The 16,547-nt window shown below is 45.0% G+C and overlaps 1 protein-coding gene across 1 annotated transcript in view; it reads right to left on the bottom strand.

Moving 5' to 3' along the window:
* Positions 1-336: 336 nt before the first annotated feature.
* foxo6b (forkhead box O6 b) overlaps positions 337-16,547 on the bottom strand; it is a 40,369-nt gene continuing 24,158 nt past the window's right edge. The window contains exon 2 of the mRNA XM_053334113.1: positions 337-2,142. Within this exon, the coding sequence (XP_053190088.1) occupies positions 415-2,142 (1,728 nt within the window). The 3' untranslated portion in view covers positions 337-414. The remainder of the gene's footprint in view (positions 2,143-16,547) is intronic.

Raw genomic sequence — 16,547 nt, forward strand, 5'->3', positions numbered from 1 at the left:
TAAGCCAACACACTACGTGACTTTGCCTGGTCTTTGTGTTACTGCATCTGTATGAAAGGATGGATGTAAAGTGCTTGAGAGCTTGGGACAGGCAGGACGACATTGGGAGGAGAGCGTAAAAAAACAGACAAAATAACTGAAGGGCAACAGTGGGGGCTTTAGCACTGGGCTCATTGGGGGCAGGTTCAATATGGAGACAGAAGGCTTTATAAAAAAAATGGGGGGAAGAGAGGAAGAGTAGGATGTGGGTGTGAAGGGTGTCCCCAGGAAACAAAATGACAATATGTATTTTGTTCTACAGTCTCAGAGAAACAGAATCACAGTCAGTCAGTCCAAGGGTACAGCCCACCAGCAGCCTGGCCCACTGGGTGAGCGTTTCGGTCATGTGTTTATGCAAAGCCCTTGGGCTTGGGTTCACCCCGGCACCCAGCTCTGGTTGCTGTGCGCCGGTGGAGGGCAAGCGAATGCCCCTAAACTCATGCCCATCCCCATGCCCACGCCTTGGGACAGAGAGCCGTCAAAGTTAAAGTCCATGCTCTCTGTGTCCATAAAGTCATTGAGCAGGATGGAATCTACATCACAGTCCAGGCTGTTGGGGACGTTCTCCATCTCCAGGTTAGGAGCCATTCTACTGTGGGAGTTGTGCTGTTGCCCCTGGTAACCAGTGTTCCCTGACTGGTGGTTGTTGTGGTAGTAGCCGTGCCAGGAGTCGGTCATACCCTGATGGAGAGCTCCGGGGTAAGGCTGGTGACGGGGGTGAGGTGCAGACGCCAGGCGGCAAGGGTCCTGGGGAACATCCATGACGCCTGCAGGGTTGGGTGGCAGGGACGGCGATGTCGGGAGGTGGGGTCGGGGCCCGTAGTGGTTAGAGGTCTTGAGGCTGTAGGGCTGCAGGATGTCAGTGCTCACCCGTGGGGATAGGGCCTGGGGGTGAGGCCCGCTGTGCATAGGGTTATGAGGGTTGTGGGGGTTGTGGTTGTGCATGTGGCTCTGGCTAGAACGAGGGTTGTGGTCATGGCTGGGGTTTACTTTGTTACTGTGACCGTGCTCCTGACTCGCAACGTAGTCGTGGGCAACGTGGGGTTTGTGGCTGTGGCTGTAGTCGAGGCTGGCTTGGTGTTTGTGACCCTGATTGTGGTTTTGATGGTGGGTTGTGTTCTGTTCATGGACTGAGCCGTGGCCGTTGTGTAGACTGGCATTGTGTGCGCGATCCTGGCTGTGATTGTGGTTATGATTGTGGCTGCGACTCTGATTGTGGCTGTGCTGGTTGTGAACGCCATTGGTCCCCTGTGTCATTAGTGTGTGTGTTTCCCGGCCCTGGCCCAGCACTGTGTCTTTGTTGCAGTACGGAGGACCTCCAGTAAGAAGACTCTGCAGAGCGTTGGTCTCTGAGTAACCCCTCATTGGACGCTGGAAGCTGGTTGGCTTGTTTTCCTGGATGGTCTCCATGGGAGTGTGGTGCCGGAGCATACCCATGGAGGGCTGCCCGTACACAGGCCCGCAGTAGGAGCCCTCGGCCTTGGGCCCAGGCACGTAGGGATATCCGTTGCATTTGATTTGGGGTGGCTGGGGATAACCACTCTCGTCTAGACTGATTGCCCCCGTCAGATCAGTCAGCTGTGGCAGCTCCACAGTAGGGCAGTGGCCTCCAGTGCCCAGGGCCGGGGATCGAGTGCTGGTTGGGCTTGGGTACAGTCGGGGCGATGCTGAACAGGACAGTCCCCCCTCCTCTGGTTCATCAGCCTCTGCCTCAGCCAGGATCGGGGACAGGCAGCCACTCAGTGTGGAGGCAGAGGAGGAGGTGCGAGAATGGAGATCCGTCCAGGTGTCATACTCCTCACCCCCCATGCCTACACCTCCTTTCCCAGCTGGACTGCCATGTTCTGGGGAGCCCTGCATTGTGGGTCCAGCTCCCTGACCTTGTCCCCGGCCAAGGCCTGTGGCGCCTGCTCTCTTCCTGCTAATGCGACCCTTGGTCTTCAGGTAGCGGGTGCCGTTGTCTATAGAGGCCGCACGTCGTCTGGGTCCCTTCCCCATCTTCCCTCCTTCTGGGTTCAGCATCCACCAGGAACTCTTCCCCGTCCCTTCGTTTTGCACCCGGATGAAGCGACTGTGCAGGGACAGATTGTGTCTGATTGAATTCTGGAATGAGAGAGAGGGAGAAAAAGATGGGAGGAAGATGGTGGGAGAGAGAGGGAGGAAGAGGTGGGAAAGGGAGAGAGAAAGAAGATAAACATTAACACCTGAGGGAACATTTAGGGTTAAATAATCATTTCTTGAGAACACAAAGTCATTTCAAATTATGGCCAAACTATCAAGGCTGCACTGCGAGTGAGAAAAAAGATGGATAAAGAAAGAGAGGGAGATGGAGGGGAGAGCAAAGAGGGCAGGGAGAGTGAAAGACCAATCGATACCTCCCCTGACCAGCCTCTCCTCTCCACACGCGCTCACTGAGTCATAATATGGACATGGGTGCAGCCTCCACATCAAACCATCACCAAGGTTACAGAAATGAATCACGCGAGGCAACCCAATCACAGACAGCCCATATCGATTGCAGGGCCTCCAAATATGAGAGCCTACGATCCAGCCAGAGACGGGGAGAGAGGGAGAGAGAGAGAGAGAGAGGGAGGTGGGAGGGGGGGGGGGGCGTGATTTGGCAGGAGAAGATCTGGAAGAGCACCAGAATGAAAAAAGAAACACTCATACATAGAGCCTGGAATAAGATAGAGGGGAAGTGAACGGGGGATGGAGGAGGGGGAGGGACATGCTCATTTAACCTCTTTTGAAATCATGGCACAATTAACATGACCGTAGGCAACGGTAGCGGATATCGTTATGATGAAGTCTTCCTGCGAGTAGCTTTTTTGAAAACGAGGGGCGGCGAATTGGTGGTTGTGGGTGAATGTGGAGTGCGGGGGGGAGGGGGGGGGGGGGTGCAGAGGGGGGTACGCATACGATAAGCCTCTCCAGACCCCTGTTTAGTGTCTGAGTGGCAGCTGTATAGTTAATCCAGCAGCATTTGAAGCCGGTGCCAACCTGGTGTAAGTTGATGAGATCTAAGCCTGCCTAAAGGAGAGCTTAGCAGGGATACACATCATCTCAGCTGGCCAAGTTAGTCTAAGTACAGCGTGTTCATCCAAATCTTTCCTGCTTGTGTCATTATTCACACTCTCTCCAGCTTTCCTCCCCTTTGCTTTTCCGCCTTCTCTTTCTTCCCTCTCTTTTGCCTCTCTTTTCTGATCTTTTGGGAGCAACAACTACCCCAGCAACCCCCCCCCCCCCCCCCTTCATCTCCCCCCCTTCCACCTCCATCCTCTACCTCAAGCGCGCAATCACACTTTTCTTTTTCCTCTCTTGAGATATCTATCTATTTCTGCCTTGTTTATTACCTGCACATAGCTCACAATCTCTGTCTCCTGATATCTCGAGCCATTCTCTATCTTCATTCACTCCCCGCCTCCTGTCCAATTTTCCTGCTCTCAGTCCCATTCATCTCCCTCTCCGTGTCTCAGCGTCTCTTGATCACGACATTGCTCGCTCCCTCTCTCTCTCTCTCTGCATCCATCCTCTCATCACCTCACACAACTTACAACCCCCCCCCCCCCCACACCCCCAACCACTCTTCCACTCTTTCCCCATCCATCCGTTCATTCATTCATCCGCATTGATAGGTGAATATGGGAAACAAGCAGCAGGAGATGCAAATAGGTGTTCAAGAGGAGGTGGTGGGGGGGGGGCTTACATTTCCCCCTCCACCGCAATCCATACAGTCAGCATATGTACCCCCTTCTTCTTTTCCGGCTGCATACTGAGCAACACGGCTCTGAACTGGACAACCAACTAAAAAAAGCGACGGCTCTTTGTTGTAGCAATGCATTATGAAAAGCACAGCATCCCAAACAGCAGGTAATAGGTTTCTCGCAAAGTGTTTACAGGAGGAATTCAGCCTTAAGTGGGTTCCAAATCAGTCTTGTATCCTACCTACTACTATTCTCATTCATGTAGAAAAGCCTCCTCCACACACACACACACACACACACACACATACACCAATCCCCTCAGCATGACTCCGAACAGGTAATTTCAACCCATCCTCCATTCAAATCACACTGCTTTGACTATACTCTCTACACAGACGTGGCAATTGGACTGGATGGGGTATTTTTCCCCCGCTGTTTAGAGGGATGCAAAATTGCGCGGGCCTCAACGTTTCAACGTCAAAAACGGGGCCCTTAGCTGCGGCGCGCTTACAGACTTAATCAAAGCCAAATTGAACGATGACGCCGTGTGAAAGAGGCCGCTGGCGGAGGTGACCCGCATCAGGTGATCTGAGAGCGGCGCCCTGACAGGTTCCTCCTCAACATGACGGCTGGGCGTAGCCATGGCAACAGAGTAAACCAAAAAGAGAGGAGGAGAAAAAAAAACGAAGAGAGGGGAGGTGATGGTGGAGGGAAGCGGGTGGGGGGTGGGGGGGGGGGGCTGATGCTGTTTGATGCTGCAGGCAACTCCAAACAGCCTTTTATCTGAGTCTGTCAGATTCCTGCTTCCAATCCACCAGGGAGGCTCAATCACCAGTAGTTCCAACGCCTCACTACCTGTACCAAGCTGTGATTAGCAGTTGCATGTGTGTGTATGTGTGTGTGTGTGTGTGTGTGTGTGTGTGTGTGTGTGTGTGTGTGCATGCGAGAGAGACAGGAGAAGAGCATACATACAACCACCAGAGCAACAATTACACCACCACAGTAAACTGCAGTTCCTTCACTTGCTGATATATCATACTGTACTATAACGTGGCAGCATTGTCTCCTATATATACATATAGGATTCAACTATATGTTGAAGTCCTTCACATTTCTAGATTCAAACTGCTAATAGTGAAAGTTTGGGGCTGATACTGAACACCTTCAACAGCTACTTCAAAACTCAGTCTCCAAAAATGATGATTTGTGAGTCTAAGGGCCAATTATCTGAACACAAGGGAGCAATAAGAAGCCAATGACTCCTTAACAAATTAGAAGTTATAGTGACACTATATATATATATATATATATATATATATATATATATATATATATATATATATATATATATATATATATATATATACGAGGCCTCTAGAGTTCTTTATACACTAACTGGCCTCTTCATTAGGTACACCTGTGCAAGCTAATGCAATCCAATTCAACAGCTCTGCTATAAATTCTACATTTATGAAGCTTATACATTTTCTGCTGACTTTTGCTGACTATCATTTAAGTCATAGTGTGTGATGGTGGTGCACTATTGAATGGTGCTCCTAATATTTTGTCCACGTCATTAACATACATGAAAGGGGCAACATATTAAGAATACTAGTCAATATAATGCAGTTTAGTACACCTCCACCACTTAGTACAATCTCAGTAATAAACATAAAGTGGAATAATCCCTTCAAAAAAGTGGCATTTATAGCAGAGCTGTTGTATTGGATTGAATTAGATTGCACACATGTATCTAATGAAGCGGCCGGTGACTGTATGTGTAAGTATATAGTTCTTTTGATGAAACTAAATTTCTTGACAAACATATTTATTCTCACATGTGGCATCTGATCAAAATCAATCAATCAATTCAGTATAAGGGTTTCCAATTGACAACCGGCTTACCATTTATCAACACAATAAACACATAATCAATCACACTCCATTCCTCAACAGTGCTTCACTTTAAACAGCACCACTGTGACTGATGGCTGGTAACATCAATAAAGAAACCACCACAAAAAAGAACAAAAAGTGTCCAGCATGACATTTTTATTGCAATCAAAGACTATATAGCAGGAGATGGCACTGATTAGCACACTGTCAGACACAGAAGTGCTGATCAGTGAAATATTTCAACATGATCCTTGCTTGGAATAAAACCTACAGACTATCAGCCCCTTGTGGCACACAGCTGCCCATCCCCGCTTCAGTGTACATATATTAACTTGTCAGAAAGACTGATTCTGAAGTGAAGAAGCCGCTTCCCTCTGCTCTCAGCCTTTGGCTTGCCGGCTAATGCGGGAGGAGATGGACTGTTGCAGAGAGAACAGTGACTGAATCCGTCCTCACATCCACCCTGCTTCCTCTACAGGGAACGCACCGCACTGTATCCTGCTCTACTACTGTATATTATACATAAATAGTGACTGAGTTTGACCCTGACACACTACTGCTTTCACTGAGTCAGGGGATCGTCAGTCCAGTGGTTAGCTAATGGTCCGTGGACACACAGATCTATCTGCACACAGAATTTCTTTTCAAAATGCCAGAACAGGGAAATATTTACAGCTGGGTTTGAACATGCTGGTCAGTGTTCAGCATGTTGGTAGATACTGATAGTGACAGGCCAATATGACTTTGACATCATCTCAATCCACTGTATATGCTGTATAATTAGAGCTGAACATATACCGATATAGTACAATTTAAATATTAGGTCAGGTTTTTTTCTTCCAAATATCACACTGTCTTCATCAGTGGATAGAGTTGCTCCATTGTCATAGTGTTACATCTGTTGACATGCAAAATTTCATCAATGGAACTTACATTTATATGTTTATATGTTATGGTTATAAGATTAACTCTAAACCATTGAAAAGTGAAGCAAAAGCAAAATGTTAATGAAGCTTATTAATGATGAAGAATGTGTGATATTGTCAAAATCTCCTGAGAAAGCTAACAAGTGGACTTTGAGTTCGAGTTGTTTTGTGAGTCTGAGTACTATTTTGGTGGTATTTTAAAGAGGTTGGGGTTGGCTCATTCTTTTTTTGATGTGGGTTTGGTAGTGTCCTTTAATATAGTCCTTTTGGAACTTGAAAATATAGGAGATGGACACAGTAACCGTGACATCTGTACAGTCTGATGCAACACAGTACTGCACAAGTACGTACATCCTTTGTAGTTTTTGTAGAGAATGAATCAGACTGAGAGAAGTGGAACCTACAGTACATTTCTCTCATGGTCAAAACTATGTGTTCTCTTGAGAAGGATGCCATGTACCTATGCAATCCATTTCTGAATGGCAATAAAAGTCCAATGCCTAATTTACTTGATTATTATTATTTTCAGCCTCCTTGTCCCTTTTTTATTGTGGGTTAGGTAGCTAGCGTTAATTACATCTATTGCAAATTTTCCAGTTTGTGTTGCATAGCAACGAGAATAATGTAACCCTTTTCCCTCTTGCTGTCTCTCTGTTCCAGGCGAATCTAACAAGTGAGCTTTGACTGAGCACATACAAGTCTCCTATATTAATTCTATACATTAGCTTGAATGCAAATATAACTATAATTAGAGTTATGCTATAGGGGGAAAAAAACTGTCAGACCTTTACAGACCTCATGAATATATTGTTTAAAGTCAATGTACTGTGAATTCAATCAGCTCCATTCCTTTCCAGAGTTTCCGGTCCCAGTGGTGCTGTACCAACACACTACACATGTAAACATAGGCCACCATATATATTTCACAACTTGACACATGTTCATCCCCCATGTGCACGCGCACGCAGACTCACACACATTCACGGCCCCCCCACCCACCCACCCACCCCAAACTGGCAATCATACTTAATCCCTCTCCAGCCTGAGTAATCCCCGACAATCCGAGGCTAATCCTGGTTAATTCTGGGCACTCCTCAGCTGGGTTTCACCCTGCAACCACAGAGACAGGGTGGGGATTGGTCGGATCATGGAGATTGAGGGTGGGCGCGGCATTGATAGACATAATTGGTCGGACAGTTATTGGGAGCCAAGAAAAACAAGCACAGGTTTTTTTCACGGGACTTCAAAAAAACGGCCGGATTGACCCCTGTTACGTCACGTCAAGGCCTTAACTGTACAAAACATGTTTTTCTCTGCGTGTTAGGTTGTCCACGCTAATACAAAGCAAAGCCGTGTCACTTTGTCTACTTGTTGTGACAACCTGAGCTGTGGGATAGATTAACCTTTTCTGACCATTTAAAAGGATGGAGAGTAAAGGGCTGAAATAAAACACAGGAGCAAGGTATACTGTATGACCCTTCCTTTCGCTTTAAGGACCTTCTGAGAAGTCATTAGCCTCCGTTCAATCAGTTCTACCTACCGAAGCTCCTAGCTCAATTCTTCTTAGCCGCTATTGATCCTGATTCCAAAATGAAGCACTTAAGACGCCTTGATCAAGCTGCTCCTTAATCTAGCGTTAAGGAGATTGAGACCTTTTCACCCCGTGTCTCAGACAGACTTATTACTTTGGCACAGAGGTACAGTGGCAGTCAGAGCACACTTCACTATCACAGCCTCAGTTTTGGTTTTATAGTCTGTTTAAGCCCCCTTTGGTGCATAGCAGGCATCAGGAACACTTTCACTCTTTGCCATTTTGAAGAAGCTGTCAATATACACAAAGCCAAGAGTGTTAATGAAGCAATATGTCACTGTGAAGGAGATGGATGGGAAGGCTTTGTTCAAAAAAACAAGGAGGGCCTCTGGTGTTTGTAGACTCGACTGTGTGCCTGCTCAATTGAGTTTGCACATGGAAACTGCAGGATATGTGTGTTTGAACCGTTGGTATACTCATGAGAGTGTGAAAGCAGAAGCAAAGAGGAAACTGATTTACCTTCTGCTGCAGCTCTGTCAGCAGCGAGACGGGGTTGCAGAGGAGTTCAGTTTGCAGAGGAGTTCTGCTCCTGGACATTTTTATAGGCTGCTTTTACCTCTCTATCCTCACAGGAGAGAAGTCTCTTGGAGGGGATTCTTTTGAGGATTCAGTAGAACATCATGTAGTGGATTTTATAGTGCTTTCTGCTTCACATTTTTAAAGGAGCCCACCTCTAATTTATGACGCATTCCACAGCGCATTCAAGAGGAAGGGTTTTGCGTTTTAAATTCCTTGCAGTGCTCCATTAGATGTGGTACGGCACGATCCGGCCAAGTGTTTTGGAGATTGTTCTACGCAGCCTTGTTGAGAAGTAGTGGGACTAAGCAAAGCCGTTTTCTCCCCTTGCTCAACCATTATTTATTAATCCATTTCACACAGCCAGGAGTCATTATGCACGGTCCTGTCAATGGGTATCTCTCTATGCTGCGCATTTATTTGATAATAAGCAGGAGTGGGGGAGAAGATAAAAGCGCTGACTGCGTTCATTGTGGAGCGTTTTCTGCAGGCGGGGAGAGACTTAAATGAGAGCAGCCAGGCTCTGTGTGGGAATGGGTCTCGTCTGCTAAGCCTGTCTGGAGGCAATCGATGGAAATTAGTCAACGCTAAAGATTCACTTCCTGTGACTGATGTCACGGGCAGCGCTTGTCTCTTTGAAGGGAAATAAAGAAGTGGGAGGCTGAGGGATTAATGGGGTTGGAGAAGGTGTGAGCATGTGGAGTTCGGGTGGGGGCTAAGCTGGGAAGAAAGATGCTATTCTTTTGGTGGATTGCGGGAAAATAATAGGTCAGAGCATCCAGAGGAATGCAGTGTAGCTAGGAACATTTAAAGAGCACAATAACTTAGTTGTGCATAAGGCCTGCAACAGCATAGACCAATCAGTTACAATAGAGACAACAACAGTGCTGCTGCTAACATTAAAACACTATTACACTTTATGGAAAGTTGTAAATACTGACATTACATATTAGTTGTAACCATAACTGAATTGTTTATTTTACTATAGCACCAGAAAAAGACACAGACATGCACCAACTAGTGGCATTAAATATTTGATAGAGATTCTCTTGTATGCCACACTGAATGTAAAGATCATTGTGTTGTAAAGAAAGAAGAAGATTGAATGTTGTAATTCAGCAGGTGAAAACAAAGAATCTTTTAGAGAACAAGACAGGCTCTTTTGTATATTTGTGCGTTTTTGTAACCGATGGGTTCTTTGAGTCGTGACGAACCACTAACCTCATCAAAGAATCTTTAAAGAACACTGGATGAATGATCATGTGTGCAGTACAAGCAGGAGTTACAGTTGTTTACTTGCAGGATCTGTGACAAACCGATCATAGTTAGTGTCTCCAGCAGTTGTGGTGAGACCACCTCCTGAAAGGTGCACCAGTTAGTTTCTCCTCAAAGTACAGCCGAGGGACTAGAGCCAGCCCTCAGGCGACAGAAGGCCTTTCACTCCCCCTTACTCCCTGTGGAGCGCCACAAGCTCTTGGGGGGGAGACAGAGTAACAAGGCAGACAAGGAGGGAAAAGACGAGTAGGGAGAGAGGCGGGGAGCAAGGCGTTGTCTGAGGCTAACCTGAGAAAGGTAGACGGGAAGAGAGCCTGAGGGGCCAGGGGCGGACAGTGAGCCCAATCCCCAGCGGAGAGGCCTCTAATTGGAGCTGCCGGCCTGCCGAGGCAGCCTCTCCCTCCACGGACATTAGGAACCGAGTGAAGGCGGAGAGCCCGGGGGCGGGAGGAGAGGGCAGATAAAAATAGAGCCGGCAGATTAACGAGCATCTGAAAGCAGGGCAGGGGATCGGAAAATCCTCCCTGCGTGCCAGAGATGCCCGCTCCTCAGGCCACAGCCAGCTCTGTACAGGCTGACGGAGCCAGAGTGGCCAGGAGAGGTGCTTCCTTCCTGTTAGTCCTCCTTACATCACGAACCCCGGAGGGAAAGAGGAACACCGACAGGTCCTTGATCGAGGACTCTTACTTTGCTTAAACGTTAATTAGAGGTTTTCATGGGTCCACTCAGCTCTGAGGAACCAAGACCGTCAGACCGGGTCCAAATTCTCCTCCATTCTCATTGGGTATCCTTTTACTGCCTTTTACCTTTTATAGTCTGCAGTCTGTCAACATTTCCATTGTGTACACGTATCAGCTGTGATCATGTAGTACTTCACAATCACAGCGGGGAAACAGGAGGAAAAGGAGAGCAAGGAGGAAAAACCAACTGGCATCAGCTGTTTGCTCCTGGTTAAAGCAAAAGATGAGAAAAAGGTTCTGACAAGAGAACTGAAGACAAATGTATTTTAGGAAAATCAGTCTTCTACAAAATTTATGCTGTTAAATAAATTTTGGATTTTTAAAATTTGATTCCTACATTTTACATCTTTCAATAATCTATTATATAAAATAAAAAGTAAATTGGTTACAACATTGTCTATCTATCTATCTACCTATCTACATATATATATATATATGTATATATATATATATATAACCATCTATCTTGGCCACAGAAGGTTTTATTGTTGGTACAGGAAGTGGAATAGGATTTTCAGGGTCTGTTATGTTGGGGCCTGTTCGGTTCTGGGCTCTCTTTTTTGAAAATTAATGTATGCACGGTTCGGGTAGATGTTCCATTGGTCCATCTCAGGTAAGGGCCAATATGTTGGGCTTGTTAAGACCTATATTGCAGCTCTATAGCTTATAGGATAAAAATATATATAATTTGCTCTTTGTTTCACATAGTTAATAAAAATTACATCATCCTTTTTTATATCATTTGCTCAGATATCTACTCCTTTCTTTACACTTTGTCTTTGGGGGAAAAGTTTTTATGGATAAAAACAACAAAAGGGATATTTTCTCTCATCCTTCATGTCTTTTTGATTTGTACTAGTGTAAAGCTTTTTTGCTTTGTCTCTTCAGCTCTTCTTGTGTAAAACCTACAAGCTGGCTGTCAAATGAACCAGAGGATTAAACAATGAGGCAACAGTTTCCTCTATTGTTCCCGTTCAATGTACATTGCATGACATTATTAACTATTCAGTATTCCAGGAATTACAAACAGAAAATGCATACACTCATTTCTTTTGTTTTTAGCTATAAAACTAGAAGCTTAGAAGCTAAATGCAAATGTCCACATACAAATACTAACCCTAACCCTAACCCTGCCTACATAACAGGTTTTTTGGCCGGAACTGTTTAGTATTATAACAAATGTAATGTATTCTCTGCATGATGATACCGATTTGATACAACCAGATTCTTAAAGACTGGTATCCAAAAAAGCTCCACACATAGCGGAAATACAGGAAAATGAACCCTTAATTATAGTAACGAGAGTAAATGTAGTTTGTCACCTCCACATTTGCCTCACAGTCATAAAAGGAGTGACCTCCACGGCTGTGATTTCTATCCTTCCCCTGGGAGCTTTCACACGCCAGGTGGAGCATCGTGACACCTATGGGAGCCAAAGGAGAAGCTGAGAAACAGGCCTGATCACACCTGCCACCGGGTCTCAGGAGAGCACCACCCACCTCAACACTCAGCTGTCACATCCATCCACAAAACCGAGGCTGTAAGACACCTACCAACAAAATGCACTGATCCACAGTCACATCGGCAGAAACACAGGATGAGACATTCTGAATGGCACAGTAGTAAAAGCAACAAAGGCTTGATTGACTGCAGGTGTCAGAAAGGCCAGAACAAACTTGAGATACTGCGGTACAACTTGCCACATAAGAATAACAACTTTCTCTTATGTTCAAGTAATGAGTTCAACCTTTGGCCTTATATCAATAAATTTGAGAAATTTCAAGCAGAGAATGGTGTAGCCTTGAATGAGTAATAGACTTCTGAAGAAGAGGTGATCAACTTTCCTTAAAATGTCTGTACCTTAATTAAAGATTAGTTTGCTTTCAACCAAACACGCATTGAAAAACTACTTTATCACGACCGTGAGTCTTGAATATTCATTTATTTAAACAAAAGATGTATTGTTGAATACTCAGCGGTTGAGTATCTTTGAACCCAAACTGCTGCTTGTCTTAAAAATCTAACTTCAAACTTGAATTCACCAATTAAACACAAACCATCACTAACCTGTTAATCGGGCTGAATTGTCATTGTGTTTCAGTTGATTCAATCAGGCTTAGAGAGGTTGCTATATAGTTTTGTTTTGCACTAAACCATCTCAGTGAGTAACATATCCATCCCTACAGCGTTATTTTCAGTTCACCCAAAAACTTAGTGGCTTAACTGTTTTATTGACTGAAGAATGACTAAAGAAATATGTTGATTCAAGCTGTGTATCGGTACTCTATACATTTAATGTATCAACCGTACCGAAATGTCTATATGTAATGGATATTGAATAAAGTACTCAATTGGTATCAGTATCAGTTTAAGAGTACTTGGTTTGGTACTGGTATTGTCATTTTTTTAAACAATACCGAATGTAATGTTGATTTAAAGTGTAGGTTCAGAACACTTACATGCCATATGTACAACATGCTGAAAGACGGCAGTTTAGCCTAGGCTAACATGAGGCTTCAGCATTGTGTGTTAGCCAAATATAGTAGGTATTTCTAGTTGTGGTCTGTGTTTTATTGGAGTGTTTCTTTACTGAGCTGGAGTGGATGGATACTTTGTAGATTCAAAGGCAGCAATAAATCTACACATGGCTGCCAGGACAAAATTTAGCACTACAGGACTACATATAGAAGACATGTGGATCTTGGCTCATTTTTCCTATAGAGTAGTTGCTTTACAAAGGTATTGCTTCAGTTTTAGGCTTTAGCAGTTTGAGCTAGCAGAACTGGGTGTGTAAGTGTGTTTGTGTAAAGAAAAATACAGCGTTTCTTTGCTGAACCACAGCAATGGGCTCCTTGCTGGTAGTCACAAGAAGGTCTGTTGCTACACCAGAAGTAGACCTGTATGGAGACCCACTCGATTTGGCTAACTGAGAGTGCTGAAGAATCATACTGGCTTCAGCTGAACTTGCAATTTATGAGGTATGAGGACTGCAGATTCAGTCCCCTGTCTTTTACAGTGTAGCTTCTCTGTGAATGCACTGCTTCACAGCCAGCGAGGAGAGACAGAATGATTGCAAACCCGAGCAAATCGTTTCTTCCACATTTATCACCATTTTTGTGGTGAATGTTTCTGGCACTCTGTCACTGGTTTTCGTTGAATGTGTCTATTTTTCTGGATCTGATACAAGAAGACGACGTCTCCTGTCTTATTCTCACCTAAAGAAGCTCCGATTGGCACAGCTTAAACAGCCATCAATGAGCACAAAACCAGACCCATTGAAATTTCTATAAAAATCAGAGATGTGGGCAACGACTCAGAGGTCTGGAATCCAACAATCACATCACCACTCTGCAAAACTTTACACATGAGCCACATTTCATGAAGCGGAATTCATATTGACCCCTGATGGCAATTTTTATCACAACAAAATACATACACAGATTCACCAGGATCATTTTTCACTGCAACCTGGGTGGTGTGTCTCTGCTCATAATGGATCATCATTAGCTTCATCTTTAATTGCGTCTCTGTAACTCGATACCTGCCTTGGGGCCTACACTCAAATACCAAAGCTGGATAGGAATAGCAATGATAGGAAATTTATGGGTAGAATACACGCACATAGCCTACAATAAATACTTCACAGTTTTGTTTGATTTAATCAGTCCTTTTTATTCAGCCAGCTTTGAAAACACACTTCTACCCATGGGAATATGACTTGACTCCCAGAAAGCAATTTTGCCAATTCACACTGTCACACTTTTTGAGAACCCAAATTTGTTTTAAGAGAAACACATCTCTCACCAGATGTGCTCTTTTGAAGTATGCCAATTTGTGATGTGTGTTGATTGTCGTCATTCCAAGACAGGATATGTATTTCCAGGGAAAATTAAGAGAAACTGGCGAGACGTAGGGGGACAGGATATCCATATTCACATCGGATATGTACAAATTAAACAAAACTTTTCATTATGTATCACCAATTGACATCATGGTCTAAGGAAAACCCAACTCTGACAGTGTGCATATCTCCCCTTGCAAGACAAAGCCACACAAACGCACACACACACATCTCGTGCTTCGCTAGCATGGCATGCTGGGCCGGCTCATTACTACAATGCCAAGCTACTAGTTGCTAAGGAGACCTGAGGGAGAGGGAGGGTTCCTGTTGCCATGGCAGCAAGTCTGCATCCTGCCAACTGTCTTCCCCCATGAGACCTGACCATCGTAGACAGAGAGAGAGAGAAAGAGAGACGGGAGAAAAAGTGAGGGCAGAACGAAGTGAGGAGAGAAAGGCTGGAGGGGGTTATGGTTAAGATGTTGAAAGAGGGTGACTTGTAAAGATGCCTGCGAGGCAATGAGCTTCTTGAAGAACCACAGAGACTGTTGAAATAATGCGTGGTGGGAAATTGATGGGGTGAGAGCAGGAAAAGAGGGAGACCTTGGAAAAAAAGAAAAGAAACCCCCCCTTCTCTTTTGAAAGCAGCAATGTGCGTGCGGCAGCTTTCCCATGGACAACATGATCGCTGCCTGGCCAACCACAACGAGATCCAGGCGTTGACAAAGACACCAAAATGACGCTAAATACCTCCCCTACCGACCCCAAAACCCCTTCTTGATTCCCTCAACCCCCCATCCCATAATGCCATGCATGTCCCCAAGTGAACCTCCCGCCTCTCGGCTTTTACTACACGAGCAGAAGATCTGACAGTGCTTTTGGACGAGCGTTCACAGAGCCCATCCGTCATGGAAAGAAATCTGCTTTGGTGAGAGTGAGCGGTAATGAACGACGGATGGGAGAGAGAGAGAGAGAGAGAGAGAGAGATGGAGAAAAGAGAGAAAGAGAGGGAGAGCATCTGAGAGAAATGAGCAGAGAGAGAGATTAAACTGATTGGGAAACGCAGAAGAAGGGCGAGGCGGAGGTCATACAAGGCGAAAGAAGAGAGGAGAAGTACTCAGTCTCAAATTCAAATTAGCCTTATTGGTTTCCAAGGACACTGAATTGTTTCCATCCTCCATTTCTTTGTGTCACTGTTTGTACCCCCCCCCCCCTCCTCCTTCCTTCCCACATCTCTCTTCTTCTCTCTTTCTTTTCCTCTGTCTTACTTCATTGGTTCTTATTAAATCATTCTTTTCATTGCCGGGGACTGGTTCGTGTGCACATGTGCATCAGGGACGCTGTAATTGCAAAGCTGCAACATATTAACACCTAAAGCTCTTACCTCTCACCCAACTCTACACTTGATGAGTTCTGTCTATACCCGATCTGAATCCAGCAGGTCACGACAAAGTCTTGCATCTGGGGTCACGTGGCAGAATGCCCGATTTGTTGCGTAAAGCCTCTGATTTCGGATGGGTTTTAAATGTTGTTCATCAAGAAATTTCCCTCTTCCAATTTCTCTCTGACTGTGCCAAATCATCTGTTTCTATGTGTGTCCACCACTATTGTCAGACTGATATTGGACGGTTCTGGAGAACGCTACATTCAACAACCTTTTGTAACACCAAATACCGATGTTTCGTGCGTCTTTTTTATTTTCTGGGCATGACAATCACAGTATGATAGATTGGTTATGCTTAAACTCTAGTCAAGGTATGGTTACTTACACTTAAAAAGAGAATGATTGCAGACAGAGCCTAGCCCTCATGTTGTGTTGGCTTGGTGAGTTTCGGAACAGATTAAATCAATCAAAAACTTGTTGAATGGGAGTGTTATTTCCTTACAGTCAAAACTGCTGGAGTTCTGCTACCCACCCTGAAGCTAAAAAATTCCAACAAAGTATTCTGTTTTGGGTTGGGTTCAGACTGTTGTGTTACATAAAGCTGTGGGCTTGGATTGGGTTGGGTTTGGTTATTTTGG

Source organism: Scomber japonicus, chromosome 15 (genome assembly GCF_027409825.1).
Source record: "Scomber japonicus isolate fScoJap1 chromosome 15, fScoJap1.pri, whole genome shotgun sequence".
NCBI classification, from domain to species: domain Eukaryota; kingdom Metazoa; phylum Chordata; class Actinopteri; order Scombriformes; family Scombridae; genus Scomber; species Scomber japonicus.